Below are 22,578 nucleotides of genomic sequence, written 5' to 3'. Positions count from 1 at the left end.
TTTTAAGAGAAAACTGTGAAACTGGTGGTCCATAACACTGGTAGACAAAGATTAATCCTATTTTTATTGTGCTAGAGTCACATTCAGTTTGTCTGATAGAGGTGTGTAAATTAATGTTCAGAAGCACAGGGACACCTACACATATCACCTAAATGAGCTGCTTAGACATTGAAAAATACCATGAAGCTCCCAGCACACAGGTTTTGTGCTGATGTTAATACCAGAGGATGTTTAAACCTCCTCTGGCAGAGTGTTGGTGACTTTTGCACACCGTGCTCCTCAGGTACTGGTGACTGGTAACTTGCCACTTTCAGGCTGAGTTTCACTTTCCAATAACAGCACATAGAGTTGATGGTGGAATAAATTTCACAAACTGACTTGATGCAACAGTGGGATCCTAAAATAGCACCAAAGTCAAATTCAGTCTTTTCTTTCCCCATTCTTTCACAAATGTTTGTAAATGCAGACTGCATTGGTAGGCGTTCGATTTTACACGCCTGTTGCAATGGGACTGAAAACACTTGGGTTCAAAGATTAAGAGGTGTGGCCCAAATACTTTTGTTCATACAGTGTATGTGATGGATGCTAAAAATAAGAAAATATAAATAAAAGCTATGAGATGTATGGTTAACTCCACAATGTCAACTCTAAATCTTATAAATCAAATCGGGTTTTCTGTCCAACTAGAATAAGACTCACAGTTGTTTGTATTTGCTAACCAGTCAAGTTTCACTTTATATGTCATCCCTTTAATTCTATTCTGTACTATTCTGGTGAAAAGCGGTCATCAATAGCATATGAATGCTTAAGTTATGGCAAAATAATGTGTTTCATGAAGTCAGGGTGACCTTTATTTTTGACATCTTTCTTGAGATATTTCATGTAAAGGATTCCTTCGACGCGCTCTTCACATATCAAATACATAAGAAATAGACAGATGTGCTCACAAGCCAAAAACATGTGTCGATGGCACTGAATCATAAAACTTTCAGCCAAACTATATTGCCTCAGGTCTACCTCTAGGGCTACAGACAGCCCACCAGTAGAATGGTTAGCACAGTATGTACAGTATGTTGCTCAATAGGTAATACACAGAGCCACAATAGAGATGGGCTAATCTGAACTGTGGACGCTGGGCAGGTCCAAAGTGATGAGAGAGAAAAGTAAGGATGAAAAAATAGGACTCTAAAAGTGACATCATTTAAGACACTTCCTCTTAATATCAGTGGAAATAAAGCCTTAAAACCTCTGAATAATATCTGCTGACTGTATGCTTTTCTGTCTTTGTGTGTGCAACCCTTCATGAGAGTGTGTGTGCCCAGTGTGCAAACCCCTATACAACCTTAAGCAAAGCTCCATCCACAGCATTATAAATACACCGAATCATCATACCTATTCACTCTCCACTGATTTTAATTATCTGAACTGAAGCGATGCAAGAGGCTACACACATCCAGTATAAGGGGCTTGGACAACTTTTAATCGCACTCTTTCTCTAATCTGCTATATACATGCTTATCCTCAACTCCTAACAAAGTGCGGCTTTTACCCGGAGGAAGGACAGGTCACGGTGATCCTCCATGTGTGTGATCTCCAGGTTCTCCAAGACTACGGTGCAGTTGCTGTAGGTCTTCACCATGTTCCTGTAGTGGTCCTCTTTAGTTCCCAAAAGGTTTAAACGATTGGTTACACCTTGGCACACTGCAAGAAAGGAGAATTCATCATTGTTTCATTTAAATGTTAAAAGATTCAGATTGTAAATCATGTGGAATTGCAGTGGAGAGTCACCAAAGTATTTAAACCAAGGCCCACAGTGCAATCAGTCAGAAACAGAAACATTCCCTGCTTATGCAACATGCTGGCTCCGTTTATGACTTTCTGTGTGTGTGTGTGTGTGTGTGTGTGTGTGTGTGTGTGTGTGTGTGTGTGTGTGTGTGTGTGTGTGTGTGTGTGTGTGTATCTCTGTTGGAGAATTTAGTCTGTGCAGTCATAACTTGGCATGCTTTCATGTGAAAATAACAGAAGATCTGGGCTGCATCTGCAACAAAATCAAATCTCAGTGACGAGTTAAGTTCTGGCCCGCGAGTCAAAGTCAGCTGCGTGTTTTTATGCTGGCAAAGGTCTCAATCTTTCCACTTGTATGAAGGCTGGTTAAAACAATCCCTGTGACCAGTAAGTCCAACCCATTGTGGTATTCTCCTGAAAAGTTCTGGTGTGTCACAAATTCCATGACAGTTGTAGGTTTTTGTTTTTTTGGAGAGGAGATTCACATGTCTACATCTCAAAATTAAAAGTCTAATTTCTAGTTTAACCATATTTGACTCAATCGCAGGATTCATGACATGACGAAATGACAATTTAGTGCTTAAACAATGTTGATAAATGAATGCTCTCTGAGTTTTCAGCTCCCAGAGAACAACTATGGGCTGATAAATTCGCCTATTTAATGTTACGTAATACAATGAGTGAATAAGGAAGGTAGTGCAACAAACAGGGAGGCTCTTTTTTTTGTTTTAATGAATGAATGGATTTTATTTAGAACAGCTCATCTTCTCTTATGCATGTTTAGGCCCCAAGCTGGTCAAACAGGTTCTGACTGGCAATGAAGAGAGAGCCATCAGTTAATCACCGCAACAGCTTTTTAACACACACACACACACACACACACACACACACACACACACACACACACGCACACGCACACACACATACAGTGTATGCATGCATAATAAGCAAGTAATTGATAGAGATTTAAATGATGGGTTCACTGAAAAACAAAATATTCCTCCTCGTGATTATTAGAAATTGCGGTGCTGGCGTAATCCCTAAAGCACATTCCCAAACATGCCTGCTCTTGACAAAAGAAAGCCAAACAACTTGGTCCGATTTCTCAGACACACCTCACAACACATAACAGCTCATGCAGTTGTGCTAACCAAGACACATGTGATTCACATCACTGAGGGAAAAGAACAGGGTTTCTCAACTGGTATCAAAGGATAAAACTGCGTTTTTCAATCGCACTGTGTGTTTTACTTATGATGTTGTGCTGGGTTCATACACACTAAGCGCAAAAGGAAGCTAATCAGTGAGAATTAGGCACAAACAGCTGTCAACCGCCCTCCCTCTTCTTCCTCCTCATTAGCTGGTCCCTGAGGGTTCTCCCTGACATGAACCCTGCAGTCCAGCAGCCCAACACCAGAGTAACAGAGGCAGATGAGCAAAAGCAAGCTGACAGTTTTAATTAGAAGAGCCACGTGAGTTGTAATTAGCCCTCTAATTATTACTCAGATTGTGAAAACCAAACTGTAATAAACAAAAGGTTGTCGGGTTTTTGCAGCTGTGAATATTAATAAACCTGATCTGAACATCGTGAATGCTATTTTGCAAACAGAGACAATCACTTAGAGTATATATACATGCATATCTCCCAGTTATATATAAGCAGCCTGCTCCCTTTTTGAGTTATGAGCAGTAAAGGTGGAAAAAGACAGGTGAGGCTGATGGTTCAACAAATCTCCTCCAAGGGAAGATCAGACTTTGAGTGCCAAACAAGGAAGTAAAGCAAACAGCCAATTGGCCGAGCAAGCAGGCACACAGCCACAGTAAAGGTTCTCCTTGTCCACTTGGTGATTTCACAACTCTCTTGCAGATGGTAAATGATCTGATATTCTATGACCATAAATGGACTTCCAGGAGCAACAAAAGAAAAAACAAATGAGGTCAAGCTGTGAGACATAATTGTTAAAATCTGAAAGAGTGCTCTATAATTGTGCTGGGAATAATTTGTGTTAGACTTTAACCTGGGAACCTTCTCCAAGTGAAAATGACTCATGTTGAATCACATTTACAATAAAAGTTTGCAGACGTGGTAAGCTACCTTCGCTCTGAAAGAGACAAACTGTTGCTAGTGAGGAAATGAACACGCAGACTGGAAATGACAGGAACCTGTTTAGTTGCTTTTTTAGTCCATAAACCGTTGATTCTGAAATGTAACCTACTGTCTGCAGCCTGCTATAATGCAAGGTTAAGGGTGGGGTTTCTTATGATGTAACTGATACTGTGACAAAGACTAATTGCAGATTGCTTCACTCATTCCAGCTGTACTGTCGTCACAAAACGTCCAGGAGGTAGGTGCAGGGAGTGGTACGGCATAAGTGTGCGGGTGTGTGCACTAGCATATATGCAAGTGTGCAACACTCTAAGCGGCACAAGCTGGATTGAGCTCCGTTGATCAGCACCCAGTCAGAGAATGACAAAGGACCTGATAAACCCGATCACGAGTCATCTAAACTTGCAGAAACGTCCAGTCGCATGTTTTGATGTTTACTTGGGAACTAGTGCTGGAAGTCGAAGGTGTGCGGGCACATATCTGTTTCTGGAGGCTATGGCATCTGCACCACTACATAAAAAAGAAACCATTGTTTAGTATTTGAGATAATTATCTCATTATGTCTTTAATAAACATTTACAAAGAGAATACAGAATAGAATAACTTTATTAACCCGATCAATGGAAAATTGTCTTTGGTTCACCATTCATACATACACACATACAAAACAACAATAAATAAACAGTACTGGTAATGACCAAAGTCCTTCTTCCCCCAAAGGGGGTTAATCGGTTGTCTGTCTGTCTGTTTGTTCGCAGCTTAGCACACACAACATGAATATATCTTAAAATCTCTAATTTTTTCAGCTTCTGGAAGCCAAAAAAATTCTGCCAATCCTGCTTCAATCATATGGATAAAGATAATAAAATACACCATTTTAATATGTAATACTTTAAGGTCATGGTCAAAGCTCAGTCATCAGCGTGTTGTATACAAAAGGCTGATGTCAGCATGTTGTAATAAAAACATCATAAAACACCAGAGTTTTAGTAGGCTATGGCCCTTGCCCTTCAGGGGAAGTTGTGCTCTCTGGTTGCTCTTGTTTGCTGTGTTGCTGTAATAAATCAGTGTGTGCAAGCCGTCTTTAATCAAAATGCTATGCTAAAGTGCAATTATTGTTGTTATGCATGAATCTTTAATTTTACTGTTTTGCAAAAAAGCTGAAAATACACCACACAAGTAATGGATTCCTGAAGAGAAAACGTATATTTGCAGTTGAATGTTCTGTTCATTTTTTACTTCTCAGAGAAGTCCTGTGTGCCAGCTCAAATATAGGTGACTTTGGTTTGTTATTTGCCTAATAAAGAACAACATCTTTTATATTTTTTCAACATTTTTTGATGACAGATTTAGAAAAGATTTCTGTTTTTTTGGTTTTTGTTTTTACGACAGGTGCTCTATTAAATTAGTCAAATGCGCTCCTCTTGAGATTTCAAGTCAATGTTCGAGTAGGCAAACTAGTAATCCTGGAAATTGGGCTGGAGAGAATTGAGACTGAATGTCTGTAAAGCATAAATATGAGCTGCAACATCCAGCATTGAAAAATGAAGTCAAGGCAAAAGTGCCAAAAACTGCAATTCCTCCCTCGGCCTCTTGAGGCTGGCTTCAGAAATGAGTCCATTTCACAGGTCCAAGCATTAAAATGCCCACCTTTAAAGCACAAATAAACATGTTTTCTGCCTAGTGAAAACAAAGAAAAACATTTTGGGCTTTTATAACTAATTCCTGTCTCTATAAAAACTATACTGGTGCTAGTTTTTATGACTCACCTGTCAGCTTAAAGCTGTCAAAGAAAAATGTGTGTGTGTTGCTGGAGGCCGCTAGCAGTTGCTAGGTGAAGATGTGCATGTGCTGCACCAAAGGCCTTGCTGCGACCGCTTTGCATTCAATCTCATAGCGTGGTAACAAAACTGTGAAATCACAAACACCGTTTCCCTTGCACCTTTTGAAATAGGTTAGCTGTAGCGGTAAAATGTGTAAGTTTTACTGTGAAGGCGAACGTCTCAGGTTTTGGATTGTGTCATACTTTTTCAAGTTCCACTAAGGCTCAATGACTAGTTCGCATGAGCAGATTCCTTGAAAACTACAGGCAACCTGCTAACAACCAAAGCAATCACAAGGAGGCTTTTCCTGCAACACCATCAACCTCCAGCTACCATTAGCCAACCATTCGGGGAATACACATTTTTCATTAGCAGCCGGTGGTTGCTGATCGGTTTCTAGGCCTGTATGACTGAGGACTCAAAGGAATGGGTCAACGTTTTGGCGAATGCACATTTGTTTTCTGATGTAGGGGTTACATTAGAACATCAACACTCTCTATCCTGGTAAATAATGTTTGCTGAGCTCCAAATCTTGCACTTTTCCTTTAAAAATCTTTAAAATGACACATGAACTAAAGGGTAGGGCTGTGCGATATGACCAAAATCTTATATCCCGATATAAAACATCTATCGTCCCGATAACGATATAAATCACAAAAAATTTAATATTTTCCGTAAATTCTGTGAATCTCGGGCAGCTCGACTTGCGTGAAGTGTTTCCAGCTGGGCGTCGTGTAGCTGGAGTCGAGTGTTTTAACCGATGCACGATACTATACATTTTTAGACATAAGTTGTAACGGCCGCCGTTTTCTTTGTGAGTATTTATTACACCGCGTGCTGCGGGGAAAAGCCTGTTCTAACGTTTGAGTCTAAGGTAAACACTCTGCATACTTTTTCACGTGATTCCGTTTATTTTGAAAAGTCTCAACAGGATCTTGAGCTTTATTGTGAAAGGTTTATGTGGAAAATAAACAAGCGGACATGCGATGGTTTTACCGTCGTTGTTGCTAAGACAACCCATAAAAACAGGCACTTGTCCGTCGGTAGTGTGGTTATATTAAATATAAGAGAAAGAGAGAACTTTAAGAAATTAATATAGCCACTACAGTGACCATCAAAACGATGAAAAAAAATATTGCCGTAAAATTTTGCGACACCACGAAACAAACGATAGCATAAAATGAAACCATGTTTTCTACAGTCAATGAATGAAACGATAGACGTTTTTATATCGTCATCCGATACGACTAAAGGGCTGTCGTATGTTTGTGTTAGCATAAATATTCTTAGATTATATTCGTAGACTGATGTATATAATGTAAACCTTTTCTTTGATGGTTGGCAAAATCATAATTATTTATTGAGAAAATGGGTACAAATTGCAACGGGCCACAACACCACAGTCAAAGCAGACAATATAGTGTAAACATTTGAGAGACATTAACCAAACAAGATGAGATCGAATGTACAATCTTACTCACTAAACCCAGACAAGAAAAGAAAAAGTCAGTTGCACAAATTTACATTTGAGGTCTTATTTGCATGTTTGGATGAAACTTAGCCCCCCCCTTTTAAGGCAATAACGAGTCCTCACGAAAGTAAACCAAACTTCCCTGATATCCCTCTAATGGTTTCCTCCAACAAAGTGAGCCGCCATCTACAAAATTAAATCATAATGCTTTATACCTTTCTGCAGACAACAGAAATGGTCTTGCCGCTTTCTCTTCCTCTCACTCACTACCTGCGATTCAATTATGCTCTGTCCAGAGTCTCATAATTACATTACCTGAAAACGTATACATGATTAAAGGGAGGTAACGATGCTAAGTGACAGGACTCTCTCAAGTCAACAGCATTACGGTAAAATATCTTGCACAATTCAATCTCCAGTGTATCCGCCACTTTTATAACAAATCGATGCCAAGATTAATTCACCTATTTAGAAGTACATGTGTATTGTAAGAGGATAGTGATGGGAAGAGAAGAAGAAACCATCTGCTTTAGTTGGCTTCGGTTTCAAGTTGACGATTACTGGTGTTGTGGTTATTTTAGTTCCTGAACCTTCAGATTTAAGGGAATTATAAATTTCCCAAAGGCAAGTAAGTTAATGATGCAAAAAAAAAAATTCAAAGAAGTACATTCAAGCTCCCTTTTCCCTCGCTTATGTTTTCTGATTGGCTGAGATTGAGAAGGCACTACAAGTGGTCATATGTGCATTCAGTGGTGTTCATTCATATAAACATACTTTGTAGTTAGGATATCAGGAATTTTTAAGTCCTGCTTTTTTTTGCTGAGGGGAAATGCACTCTTCCTTTGCGTGGGAGTCATATCAATCCCTAAGAGAAAACATCTTCGGGCCTCAGAAAAGAAAAAGGGGTCAGTGTGGACTCAGAGGATACCCTCCCCTCCACACACACACATGGAGACACTCTCCCTCCCTATCCCCAATGAATGCAAAAACACAAGGCCCTCTGACATCTCAGGAAGTTGCTCTTGCATGGGGTTAGCTGGCTACCCCGCAACACTGAACCAGATGGTTGTTAACAGTCGTCTTTAGGGAGAGGAGGACACGAAGAATGATTTAAACTGAACTTCATGTACTATTTGAGAATAAGAAGTGACTGAAAGGAAATGACAGGGGGGAAAAAAACTGAAACCAAAAAGAACAAAAAAAATGTCAGGACTGGTTTGTGGTTTAGCCAACAGAGAAGTAAATGTGGGACACCCGGCTGTGGGGTCAAACTGTGGAAAGAGGGTGTAAAGCTGAACACTTGACGTATGGCCGTGGATGACCTTTCCCTAAAGACCAACAAAGGGGACAAAACATAGGGGTGGACAGCTGTAGAAGACCAGCAAATGGAGGGTCTTACTCAATACATCACATGTCCTCATAACAGTTCAGTCCCAGTGACTGCATTTGTTGGCCCCACTGCAGATGGAGCGCAGTCAGTGAAGTTTAGCTGTTAAAAGCTCAGCAAAGTGACCAAATAAAGACCAAAAAGGCTCGTGTTTACTCTCTGCTCCTGATGATTCCTCTCTACCAGTCACTGAGACACTCCAGATACCTGTGGCTGGACCCATCATAATGTTTACTCTCCACCTCAGTGTGAGGAAACTGTGGATTTAGGTTCTGCACAAACACAGGAAAAAAGTATGTATACTCACTGCTGCATACTGTGATCAGCATTTTCAAGACCTTAAGGCAGTACACAGTGCTGGAAAGGCTACATTAATGGGATAATCAACTGACCTTTGGGAGAAAGCAGTGAGCTCGATTTATAAACGAAAAAAAAAAAACTACTACTTTTCCTTAATTTAGGCAACAATAATCAATATTTAATATTAACAACAGGTCAGCTCACAGTGTGTGAAAGGACAAACCTCGACAAAGAAATAACACCTGATTATGAAGTTACCTTGAGCTCCACGAAACTCTATCAGCTCATTGTTTTGGTTTCTCATCCAACAGCTTTACCGTTTTGGTCCAGCAGTTTAGGTTATTGCACAATAATTCCACTGCACCAAACATGATTTTGCTTAGAAGTTAATAGAAACCAAAACAGAATGAAAGGGACAGTGGATGCCAAAGTTTTGTTTGCCTAGTTGCTTGGAAAAAGAAAATCCTTAAAAAGCTTTGTTTGCTATCTACTGCTTGTGTTTGTTAAATACTCATCGTGTGATTATATGTGTCATTTTTGTGTTTATAGCCTGCTGTGTTGCTGTTGAATGAAATGATGTGTTTTGGGGGGCACCATGGGCAGAAGTCTCAGACAAAGAGAAGGAGAAACTAGAGAAACAAAAGCAACTGTTTGCTGGAGGCAAGAGAGAGAAAAAAGTGTGTTGGTTTTCTTTAACTTTCAGTGAACAAAGTTCACCCAATCCTTAAAAAATAAATATGTTACTGTATGTGCCTATTGACTTACAAGGGGCCTAACTCACTGACTTTCATCCTAGTTATTGTTTGAGCTTCTCCTGTGAATAATCAACATTTCTCTTCATAGTTAACAGAAGAGATAAACCTTCAGAAGGAAATTTGTGGGAAGAAAGTCGATTTTTCCGGAGTGAACTAAACAAAACTGTGCTCCTTCTACTCCAGAGCTGAAACACTTCCTGTATAAATGATGAGTATAAAAGAACAGCTGAAATAATTGAGGAATAGTTTTAATTAGGCGAGTCTCCTTCATAGCCTGTTGGAAAGTCCATTAGTGCTCAGTAAAGGCACCCATCAGCTCCACTGCTGTAACTCAAAACTCACCACTTCATCCCCATTTACATTCCAATAATGCACCCACCATTCCCCTGAAATGCTCCGACATTTAACCCACTTCCTCTTTAACATCCAGACATTCTCCCTATTGAAGACCGTTCTGGCCAAGACAACTCCCAGCCCCCCGACTTTTTCTCCTTCTCTTTCTCCTTCCCTGTTAAAACCATACTACTCTTCAATCCCACAGGAAGCTGGAGAGGAAGACTGAGCGAGTGGGCGTCCAACCCCCCCCCCAAAAAAAAATCCTCCTTTCCAACAATCATCATTGAGCCATGCCTGGAAAAGAAGAAATGAGGGTGAGTGAGAGCGAGAGCGAGAAAGAAAACCAACAACCACTAGCAAAAGTAGCCCACACACTTCACACATCGTTCCAGCAAGACAAAGCAGATGTGGATCGGGAAATCCCTGTTGGTTTAAGCATTCCCAGCCCAGTTCAACTGCCCCCAGGTTGGAGCACCTCAACACAGAGGACAGACAGATAACTCTCATCGACTGAAGTCCTCAGTTCATCCAAACAAAAGAGATAAACGCTCTTCGAGACACCCTTTCTGCTTAAGGACTTCTTATTTTTAGCCCGATAGCTGACAGGCTCATTTCTGTGTAGCTCTAGCCACTGCTTCACAGCGCTGCCTGCCAACAACTCTGTTAGAGCCTTAGTCATGTCTCCAGCAATTCTGCCCCACTGGAGTCTTCACAGAGAGTGACCCCATAAAAGGAATATTCTGTAAAAGCCCTGGGGTTTGTGTTAGTAAGCCTTGCTCTGTGGCTCATCCCTTACTCACAAATTCAGCCTGCGCTTTACACATCAGCAGGCCCCAAGTCCACCGATGAGTAGTTTCTTCCTCATCCACATTGGCAGAGGGCAAGTGTCAGGGACAAACGGAGCTCAGGGAATAAGTTTGTACAGCTGAGGAACTCTCATAATTTTTCAGCGCTGTGAAAGGGTATTTAGTTGCGTGTTGTGTTGTACTTGCCAAAAGCATGACCGATTTAATTTGCACAGAAATGCTTTACAGTTGAGCTACGTCTTCCTGGTGACACACAGCTAAAAATGCTTGAGATGCTATGGTGGGCCGCTGCCAAGCACATGAATCCAGGGAGTGCTCTGTTAAAACCTTTGGAGTATTTTCATCTCCACAATAGAAGCATGAATAGCAGGGACTGACAGAAAGTGTTGGTAGTTTTTCATCGAACACCTCTCTCCAAAGCCCACAGCTCAGTTTTCTTCCATTGTTAACGTGCGGGGCGTTCTCCTTTTCCTGACAAAAAAAGCACATCACACATGCAGCTCCAAAACAATGTCCAAAGCTTGCTTGCTTAAGTTGATTATGACTGAGGAGGCCACCCCCTCACTAGAGACAGAGAAGGGCGTTTGCACAACCTCAGGCCTGGCTGCGTTGCGTCAGTCATCAAAGGCATGAGACTTGGCAGACTAGACTCTTTTCTCGCTATCAGCTACACTGCTGAACACAAGGACCACGGCTCGGATGCACAGTGTATAAAACACACACTACAAATTCTAATGACTACACCAGAGGATGGACGATAAGTGTGCACGCCGGGATAAAAACAAAAAAACAAAACAAAAAAAACTTTCCAACATTAAACCTGCAGAGATAGAAGAAGAAAAAAATAGGCAACCATCTTCAAGCCTTCCCCTATGGCCGCATGCCTGTCTTCGAACAGACAGGCATGCGGCCTAAGCATGTCTTTTATACTGGCTAAAAATAAGTTAAAACTCAGTTCTGACTATGCACAAGCCTAAATCCCCACTCTCCCAGGTAGATTTCCTTTAAAATAAACAAATAAAATTAGGGAAATTTGCTTGAGTGCAAATTTCTAGAGCAGGCATAGATAAGTTGACATATCTGAAAGCTCAAGAGCGGCTACTAAATGGACCTTGAGGTTAAACTGACTTAACCTTTAAGCGAGAAGGTCTCTCAAGTGGCGGAAAAAGGAAATCTGAATGTCTCATCTACCATAATCAAAAGCCTCAGTCTAGTTCCTCAGTGAACCTTGTAGTAACCGTGATTTAAACACAGCTCAGCAGATGTAAAGATGCTTCCAACTCCAAACACAGAATCCCATTTCAGATTTGTCACTTTCTTTTTCAAATTGACCAGCAGTTGCCAAACATTTATTACTTTGATCATTTTATAGCTCAGAAGCATAAGGAATCAGTGGATTAAACAGTAACCAACGTGGACAAAAAAGGAAGAAAGAAAGACAGCAAAGACGGCTTTCTAACATCAATATTGTCAGTGACTCGAGTGTTTAAAAGGAATCAAATTTAGTCGCCTGCTTACGTGTCCTCTGACCTGAAAACCCAATTTGGTTTTAAGTATTTTTAATCTTGTGTAAATCTTGGTGACTGATAATAAGAATAATACTAAAACAAGTGGATTGATATGACAAAAAAATAATAATCTCAGACTCCTGCCTAATCAGCTCAGGAAGAGGTTGTTGATGAAGTGGATACAGTGACAGTTCAGCGGGCTAATCCTACTTCCTGGCACTGGTCCAGGTTTGCACTCTCCAGGGCATATCAGCCCTACCCATCCTCCACCCAGCTGAAGTGGTTTGTTATGAAAATGAAAATGGAGGTGTATATATTGACCATTTATCAGTAATGCTTTAAGAGTGATACGATTTGTGGGTATATAAAATATGTGAGCTTGACTAATGGTTTAGTGGGAAGTCTCGCAACGACAGGGTTGGGTTCAATCTTTTTTTATTGAAGGAAACGCTGCCAGTGAAGGAGTGCTTGTTTTTTTTTTTTTTACAAGCCTCTGGCTTCAATTATGAAAACATGCAGTAATGAAGATGTTCCGCTCAAAGTCCCACCAGGAAATTAATTCTGAGCTCAACGAAACATTGGTGTTGTGAAACCTACCAGGCAATTAGAAAAGGTACCTCACGAGGGGCGTTGAGTATATTACATTTTAGTGCTGCTGGAGTAAAACAAATCAAGGATCAACTCTGTAGAAGTCACTGCCACAGCTACAATATCATGAACAACGCTGTCAGCTCATCTATAAATGGCTGCGATGAAACACGTTTTACGATGGTGATGAAATCGGCGAGAGGTGATGCTGGCTTCTAAAATGCTGGAACCAAAGCAAGAGAAGAGCTGATCTTCTTTTCCTCCTCTAACACACCCTGCCACAAAACTGCCAACAGTGTTATAACTGCTCGTAACTGAGGCAGAGGTTTATCATAAGGAAGGACGGTTATTCACTTGTCAGAATTGTACTTTACTTGCTATCAGGAGATAACCTGGTGGTAATCACAGAGCTCTTTCTGTTTTGGAGACAAACCTGTAGGCATAAACATAAGCCTCATTTCTTTATGTTTTGCTTCCAATGAGATGTCTTTACTTGTAGTTTTTTAAAGTGATTTTAGAAATACATAATTTGTTCTTTCAACGAATCTCCCAAAAAATGCCAACAATAGCGCAGTTTGAGTTTGATAAGCATAAAAATAGTCTTTTAGCACCAACAGGTTGAATCCCAATGAGCTATTAGCTGAGAACTTGGCATATCTCAGCATGGTCAGCAGTGTGTCCTGAAAAGAATGTGAAGAAACTGGACAAGGACTAAACGATAAGTCCTAATGCATTTGGTGTCCAGCGGTTCTTCTTTTGATATGAATGACTGGCTGAAATTTGTGGTGCAGTAGTCCCTCGTTTATCACAGGAGTTACGTTCTAAAAATAACCCGTGAAAGGTGAAAACTGCGAAGTAGTCAGCTTTATTTTTTACAATTATATATATAGATGTTTTAAGGCTATAAAACCCCTCCCTGCACACTTTATACACTTTTGTTAGACAGGCATGAACATTGTCACACTTTTCTCTCTTGTTTAAACACTCTCAAAGTTCGACCTTCATAGAAAAATAAGTCCAGTATTATAGAATGAAACCAAAGATCAAACCCTGTTTTCTGGTTCAGAACATGGGAATGGAGCAGCTGTGAGAGAATTCAACATTAATGAATCAATGGTATGGAAGTGATAGAAGCAAGAAGAATAAGTTGAGTAAAGTTTGACTTATCTGAATGTTTTGTTTTCGCTTAATGCGCCTTATAATCTGTAAAATACAGTAACTTCTACCTTCCTTTAGCATGTCCAGAAGTCCAACTTTTCTTCTTCTGCCTTTTGGGTGCTACCACAGGTGCGTTCGACGGTGCAAACGTTTCGTCATCATTGTTGTGTTTGTTGTGGAGAAAACTTACAAACATACAGTACAGCACTTCAGAGTCACCCTGCCAGCAATCAAAGATTTACGTAAATTTGACAAGCTGAACGCATTCTGTACTGTACAGGAGACACGGCACGAGATTGATTGACAATTGTCTACAGCCAATCAGGACGCAGAACACAATGCGCTGTTAAAAAAAAAAAAGAAAAAGAAAAAAGCATGCAAAATTGCACACAAAAAAATCTGCGAAACAGCGAGGCCACGAAACGTGAACCGCGTTATGGCGAGGGACCACTGTATTAGACTATTGGATGTGCTGCTTTACAATCTATTACATTCAGTTATATCAGTAGACCTGTCCCAGCTTTATTTGTATAGGAATCTGAATGATTAGCTGTACTGATCATTAACACAGTTAAAACAATACTTAAATATCAGTGTTTTAGCACTGTAATATGTAACACTGTGTGCCTTAGTGGAGCTTTTCATTTCCAAAAAAACTCTTATATCTAACTTGGATTTGCTGCCCTGATTCAATATCAGCTCAACTGATTCCGCTATTCACGCAGCAGCCTCATGAATTTGAGCTAATAGGCATGCCTTTCTTCTCCCTGTTGACACAGGGTTGTAAAGTCATGTCCACATGACAAGATAAGGTCAAAGAAGACGACAAAGACTTGAATAAGGAACCCTTTGTCCAGACTTGGGGTTTCTGAGGCTGATGTATTCATGTTTCCTTTTCTTTGTGTGCGTTTCTCAGTCAAGCGCGCACTCCTATTACCTTATTTAGAAGGCAGCCACAAACAGACTATGAATGTTGTTTCATTTCGAGCTTTAAAATTTGCTTTAGGAAAGAATCCTTCCTGTTAGGGAAGCTCACCACAGTTGGCACCCAGTAAGCTCAGATCAATCTTCAATGACAGGAAAAGGAGGTCTAGACTGGAATAAAAGAAATAAGTTAAGAGATTCTGAATGTCTGTAGATGTGAGCATAGCACATGACCACACAATTTTCCTGTGTACATAGAGTTTAAACTAAATTCATGAAGTCAACAAGCCTATTTTATCTTAATGCCGAAGTGTAAGCCGAGCTGAACGACAGAGAAAAGGTAAAAACATCACTGAACCTGTTTTTCTTTTCCACACTGAACACACAGTACATGCCAAATTCTTTGGACAAAACAAGACAAATCCCTTTTGTTTTCTATTTGACTAGAAATTACTCAACAGCACTACCTTTTCAATCTATAAAAGGGAGTCGTCTTGTCTTGTCTGTCTTGATTGACATGACATGCAAACTTTTAATGGAGCATAAAATGCCTTAATAACAGAGGAAACACTCTTTTTCATAGGTAATAAAAACTACGGACCAGACAAGCCTGATCAGAACTCCTTTGAAAGGCATCAGGATTTATGTTTGCAAAAAATTAAGCTGATAAAGTTTGATGTTCACTCTCAAGCCAAGCTTTACACAGTCAGCTGCATGAAGTCAATTTAAATCAGTTGAAGCAGAACAATTTTACATCAGTATCTGTCAGCACTGTTAGGAGTGAACATGGAAAAAACAAATCTTTTGAGCAAAAAAATGGACCAAAGCCAATGCACGCCAATAAAAAAAAAATAGCATAATGCTTCTGGTTAAATGCTCTTGGGGACCTCTAACATCCTTTTGTAATCAGGAAGAGAAGCAGGAAAGCCCCTCTCTTTACACTGCAAAGTGGTGAACAATTAAACATCCTGGACCTTTAATGCAATAGTTTTTGACAAACGCTGGGACTCATATACATAACCTGGACTAATTAACCATATTGTGTCACAAGGTCCAAACCTCTAACACAGTCTCACATTAGTGAATCACGCTCAGACCGCACAGGAAGAGCCTAAATGCTATTAGGGAAGCAAGTTTCTGAGATCGGCCACCACCCCTCACAAACAATGCTTTCTTCTGAAATATTCTGAGATGGACATTTATTTGTGAAGCTATTGTTCTCGTCCCTGTAGGGGATTCCTCTTCTAGCCGGGATGCAGTTTGAAGCATCGCGCCTCATAATGACGTGGAGGTCAACAGAGGTGACGACACACCTGCAGGAGGTCTGCAGGATAATGCTGAGAGACTCTCATCTGCAATTTGGATGCTACACTGAAGCGGCAGCAAACTAAAAAAAGAAGACGAGGCCTCTTTGATGAACAATTAAACGAGGACACGGATAACAAAGTCAAAGATCGCACTCCATCCTTCTGATGTTTGTTTGCGTATCCCGACTTTCCTGCTTGTCTCTGCTGCTGCGATTCTTCCTTTGATCTGTGCACAACCTGTGTCCGTCCCATTGACATCTCAATGACATGCACATCTATAGAGCTCCACACTGAATACAAATACAGCAACCTATTTCTTTCTAAAGAAAAACGTGTTTCAGAACAGGCTATGCAGTGTGGCAGAACCATGGCTTTCATTCAGGCTAAAAGCCTGCAGGATGGAAATATGTTCAGCGCCCACTTTCCAGCTAAAGTCAGCTTACTGTTTCAGCAGTTTCACTGCAGCTTAACCCAAGTTTCATATTTACACATGAGGCACTCCTAGAAAAACACTGATTATCAACACACTGTGAATTTCTAGTACATTATGAATCAGATGTGAGCTGCTGTATGGCATGTTTACCAAAGATAAAGACATTTTTCAGCCAAACAAGGGCTTGAAGCATTACTCCAAAAGGAAAAAGAATGAAATCAGACAAAAGTGTGACAATCCCACAACGCCCCTTTCCCCCCCCCTACCTCAGCAAAGCATTCTTTAAGACATACAAATGCAGTCATAATAAAACTATTGGAGCTTTGGCCTCCTTTCCCTTTTGACACGACACTGCACTTGATGAGATGACAGATAGCAGAAAGCCTTTTTTTCCAGCTCAACTCTGGGTCTCTTTCCACTGAATACTCCATGCACAACCAGCGGATCATGGAAAGGCCATAAAGTGCTGCGGATGGCTTTGCTACCATAAGTAACCCAATAAGTAACCCACATATCTAGCCCCTTACTCCATGCTGGTTTCTCGTTAATGTATATAAACTACAGAATGGGTAGCATCTTTAGTTGTTGCAGTAAAAACACTGGCTTACTGACTGAGAAAACAAAGTTTTTAAAGACTGCAATCCACGCCACTTGAGGCTGACTCCAAAAGCCAGACAATCCCCATTGCCACTATAAACACATATCTCAATATGAACATTAATCTGCAGCAATGGTTACAGTTCTTTTTGTTTTGTTTTTTTTAGTATTCTAGCTGTTTGGTTTCAATCTGTCCTCCTTTTGTAGTCTGAATTCTTTTGACCAGTCATGTTTGAGCAAGCCTCAGTTGCCTTGAGGTAAACAGTCTGTATGGTAAGGAGGGATGGCATTTGCATAAATGCTGTGAATATCCATTGGTTACTGTCTATAAACTATCGAGTCTTCAATGAACAAGATTCTGTTTGTGGTGTTGGAGGCTTTTGGAGCATTTAATGGATAATATTGCCTAAAGTCTACACGCTACACCCCAGAAAGCTAATTCTGCTCATCTGGAGAAATGTTTCATCACTCATTGAAGAAACTTCTTTAGGCTTTCGAGGATTTCTGGGTTTATGCTTCATGGTAGTGGAACCGAATGCATAACATTTACAGAAGTGCAATACTACTTGACTTGTAGGTCGACACAATAGATTTTATTGTCTTTTCAGAAAAAAAAATGAGGTAAAAAGAACAAAAGCTGCTTCATTTCTAGGCTTCCTCTTGATGACATGGATGTCTAGCCTCGGGTGCGTCTGCTACACAGCACAGATCTCAGTTGCTCGACAAAAGTATCAGTGCTGCCAGATCCCCTGCTTTCTACAGAGGCACTATTGTCACAGGGTGAAACCGAAATCCTGCACCTCTGCAGCAGTCTATGCTGCTCAGACCTGGTGCAGTTCATCAAAGCAAGCAGAGAAGGCGGAAGAAGGACGAAGAAATTATATTCCTGCTCCCATGGCCCAAACATTAAGGAAAAAAAAAACAACATGATTTCTGACAATGACTGCAGCAGATGTAAATCTGGGAAGGTCATCAGCGGACCTGCAAGAGATAGCAGCAGCCACAGCAGTACTTGGATCACTCAGAACACTAAAATGCATGCAAGATGTTCTAGGATTACACAAGATCATAAACTATATTTCACTACTAACATTCATCCAATCCTAGAAAAGAAATGGGTTTCTTAAAGTGATGAAAAAAGAAAAGAAAAAAAAACAGATGACTTATGGGGGAAGCTGGCTTGTTACACAGGGAAAAGCACTTACTCAGGATGCACTGCAGGACTGAAATGTTGTCATGAGTCAGCTTAACTTTTGCAGGTGTGCAAGCAGATGTAAATGCAGTGATTGAGGCAGACTTCCTCCTATCTTTCTATCGCTTTCTGTCAAGAACTTGATTAACTTGGGGGGGGAAGCATATTGATATAAGCAGGTTACATTGTGTCAAAAGCAAGCGAGGGAGCCTCGATTTGGGATTAAGGATTTAGCTCTTGACATGCTCCTGTGATTAGTTTCATCTTTCACTGGTTAACTCATGTGTCAGTTAGAGTGGCTCTTAGGAAGGTTTTACTGCATATTTCCGGCTTGGCATCATTCTACAAAAAAAGTAGAAGTGCTTAGAAATTTTTGAGTGCACAATAAAAAAAAAATATAATCATCGCCTTTGCAGTACAAAGCCAGTCACAAACAGTCACAAAGGAGTAATCATTCTAAAACCATTTAGCGAATGTGAAATAAATCATCCGTTATTACTTGCGGTCGGCTGCTGGGCGAAGCTGTGGGCATTACTCGCAATAACAAACTAATTATGCCAGTGTAAGGAACGAGGAGCTTTTCCATTTTGCAGCAGGAACACAAGAGTGACAGGCGGGCATCCTGAGGGAAAAGCTTCTGCATTATCAAATCTCAAATTCATTTCCAAAAGCCTTAATGGCCTGTCAGTAGCACCCCTAGAAACAGGTGGGCTAAATAGGCGAGCAAAGTGGAGAAATGTAATAAGCTAAATCATCACAGATGGCAACTTTGGCTGATTTAAATGCTTCTTTGGATTACCGGAGCTATGCCTCCAAAGTAAATATCAGAATCAGAATCAGAAAGGGTTTTATTGCCAAATGTTGAGCGGGTTTACAACATTAGGAAATTGCAAACATATTGTTATAAATATGAAGTTATGATTATAATAAATACAAAGTTACATCTGTAATGCTTCTTGAATCTTGCCAGCGACCACAAGTTTGATCTCAACTGTAACGCTCCTAAATCTGATGTAACAGAACTGAAGCACGGCAGTTCTGCATGTATTTTAGCTCTACCAGGTGGCCTCTTCAGTGAAACCTTTAAAAAAAAAAATGCCGCTGATTGTGTTTCCATGACAGAAACTCAGTTCCAGCACAGAGACCTCTAGGGTGAAATAGGTCACATGATCTGTAAACTTAGATAAAAATAAAAAATTAAAAAACAGGAGTTCAAACACAGAACAATATGCAAAAAAGTTTCCATGATCGCAACCAATTTCAAATTGTTCTAAACTTACATTTTCCTTTCTTTCTTTTTTTGCTTCTTCTAAGTGTAAACCACTGGCCAGATGTTCATTTGCTTCCCAGCAACACAAACACATTTTAATAGGTCAAACAGACACTGCTTAGTTAGACTGACTAGTCAAGCATCCCTGGAAAATGTGCATCTGCCGGTCTTGTTTTTTAAAGTCCAAGGACTACACTCTCCTTGATGTCCTAAGAAAACGACCCTACTTTTTTCTAAAGCTTAAGCTGGAGTGGCATGGTGATGACCATCACTTTACAACAAAAAAGGCATTGGATCAAATCTACCAAACATCTGGGGCATTTACTGGGGAGTTTGTCCTGTGTGGGTACTCCCACAGTCCAAAGACATGAATGCTAGGTTAATTGGTGATTCTAAATTGCCCATAGGTGAAAATATGTCTTTGTCTGTCCAGGATGTACCCCACCTCTTGCCCTGTGACAGCCAGTATAGTTTTCAGAACAAGTGTGACCTTGGAGAAGAAAATGTATGAATATGACATCTCCACAAATATCACAATAAAAATATTGAGAAGGTGTGCCCGTAAAAAGTAAAACATCAGGAAAAGTAATTAAATACTAGAAGGCGTAACACACCCGCGCCCCCATTACTACCATAGTAATATCATGTATATCCAGTCCTACAGTAAGTAGACTGGTATCAGCATGTCTTTACACATACACATGTAAATCTCCCCAAGACAAGACTATAATCCAAGCACTAAACAGCTCAAGTTTTCAAGTGTTCATCATGTAATTATTAATAAACTCACTCCATATTTGGTTTCTTCTCAAGTTACTGGATAAACCTGCAGCACAGCGATGGCACGACCCCCCCTAGTAACTCTTTCTTTAATCAATAACATGATTTCATTTACATGTTACTTGAGTTTATTACGATTGCACAACAGCCCAAATATCCAAAAGTTTGTTATTTGGACTTTTGATTCCAAAGGAGCGTCATGGAGATGTATTTGCCATCTTGTTCAAATCAATTTGACTGCTCTGGACAGTGTGCTAGTTAAAACACAGCGTGGCACATAGAAACATCTGTCTCAGCCCCTGGCCAAAAACACACGAATCAACAACAACAACTTGAACTGTCAAAATGTGTTGCAGCTCACACTTCACTGGAAATTCAAATGGGATCAGTTGTAAAAAAAAAAAAAAAAACTAACAAAAAGAAGTGTAATTAAACCTAATAGTACTGCACAGCGTATCTGTCATCACAGCTGCTCATCACTAATCTTCTCTTGTCTTAATAAAATTCCAAAATCCTTATTTACTGTGGGAGACTTGCTGCTGCATGAAATGTCCAGTTTGTTTAGAAGCCCAGAAATATTTAGGGACTCTGTCTTTTTGGCTCGCAAACACTTTTGATTTGTTATGGTTCTCTTCAAAGCGGCACTGGTCTCCACTCGTGGAACCAGACAGGAGAGATGGGGCTTGCACGTGGGCCGGTGGCACTATGAGTACACGCTTATCCGCTTAAAAAGGGGAACAACACTGTAATGAGTAATGATACATGATTCACGAGAATAGGAAGTTAAATCCATTAGGGATTAAAGTGATATGTTTGGTCACGTTCTCTCCTAACATCTCCCCTCTGTGGGTCCTGAGTAACTCAAACCAACAAGGAGTAAATAACATATATATATATATATATATATAATTTGTAAGTTTTTGAAAGTAGGCTAACAACTAATGTACTACTGATTTTTCAAATAACTCAAGGATACTGAAAATAGCGGGAGAAAAGTAAAGGAACAGTCATAACACTGCTATCTTTAAAAATAATAAGACTACTTTGACCTTATTTTCAGGGCCAAAAGAACACTTAAACAAAACCCAACTTCATATCGTTTGCGCAAGTCGACTAAGGAGAATGTTCGAGCTGATCTAGGATCAGATGTTTATCACGTCTGAAGATGCTTAAAATACTAACAAACAAATGTGACCGCTGGTGTGAGATCTGGTCTGTGAGAAAGGATAAGAAATCCACATTTATGAAGTGTACTTCAGCATATGCCAGTAAGAGTTTTGTCACAAAACGGAGTATGGAAAGCTCACACAGTGCTCGCACATTTCATAAACAGACGAGATTAAAAGGCAGAAATTTCCCAAATCCACATCCGTTGCCTGCCTGCATGATCCTCAGAGTGGTGCAGATTTTCTCGGTACGGTCAGTGCCAGATTTTTTTTGGTGGGGAAAGATTTGAACAATTGACTAAAAGGAAAAATCACTTTTTTTCTCGTTTCTTTCTTTCTTTAAAAAAAATAAAAAATAAAATCGGTGTGTTTGTTTTCAGTGACTAACCTCTTCTGAGCCCCTCTGTAGCTTTAACCAGGTTACAGCCGGAGCAGCGAGACTGTGAGAAACTTTCTCCACCCTCCTATTCTGGATCAAGTTTCTCTGCGGCTTCGTGACCGGCCCGAGATTTCTCTGTGATTTTAAGTTAACGCTGACAGAGAAGAAAGTGAAAGCCTGCTTACCATTAAGACCCAACTACGTACACCTCACATACCTTTATTTTGCGCCAGACCGCAGAAGCTCAGCCAAAGCAGAGACGTGAGACTGATCCACTTGAGAAAACGGGCTGCCATCGTGTTATTTTGAAGCTCCCGGTGAGAAGGTGTCATTCCATGCCAACAAGCCGAGATATTCCGCTTTCCCAAAACTTAAAAACGTCGCCTTTCCCTCTCTCTCTCTGCTCGTTGAGTAAAAAAGACTTTTCCTTCTGTGGGCAACTCAAACTTTGACAGCTCCTCCTCCTCCTCGCAGATATCTTCACCAGTCCCAGCTCAGGCAGCGAC

The 22,578-nt window shown here is 40.3% G+C and overlaps 1 protein-coding gene across 1 annotated transcript in view; it reads right to left on the bottom strand.

Annotated features, from left to right (window-relative positions):
- The window catches only part of egfra (epidermal growth factor receptor a (erythroblastic leukemia viral (v-erb-b) oncogene homolog, avian)), a 43,893-nt gene extending 21,315 nt beyond the window's left edge, over positions 1 to 22,578 (bottom strand). Inside the window, exons 1-2 of the mRNA XM_086270993.1 lie at positions 22,290 to 22,578; positions 1,550 to 1,701 (exon numbers count right to left, since the gene is read on the bottom strand). Of these exons, the coding sequence (XP_086127119.1) occupies positions 1,550 to 1,701; positions 22,290 to 22,404 (267 nt within the window). The 5' untranslated portion in view covers positions 22,405 to 22,578. The remainder of the gene's footprint in view (positions 1 to 1,549; positions 1,702 to 22,289) is intronic.

Source organism: Aulonocara sp. 'chitande type north' Nkhata Bay, linkage group LG18 (assembly GCF_057382095.1).
Source record: "Aulonocara sp. 'chitande type north' Nkhata Bay isolate Kocher_YH1m ecotype deep benthic linkage group LG18, A_spYH_male_GT1.1, whole genome shotgun sequence".
Lineage (NCBI taxonomy): Eukaryota > Metazoa > Chordata > Actinopteri > Cichliformes > Cichlidae > Aulonocara > Aulonocara sp. 'chitande type north' Nkhata Bay.
This window is presented reverse-complemented; position numbering and strand designations above follow the sequence as displayed.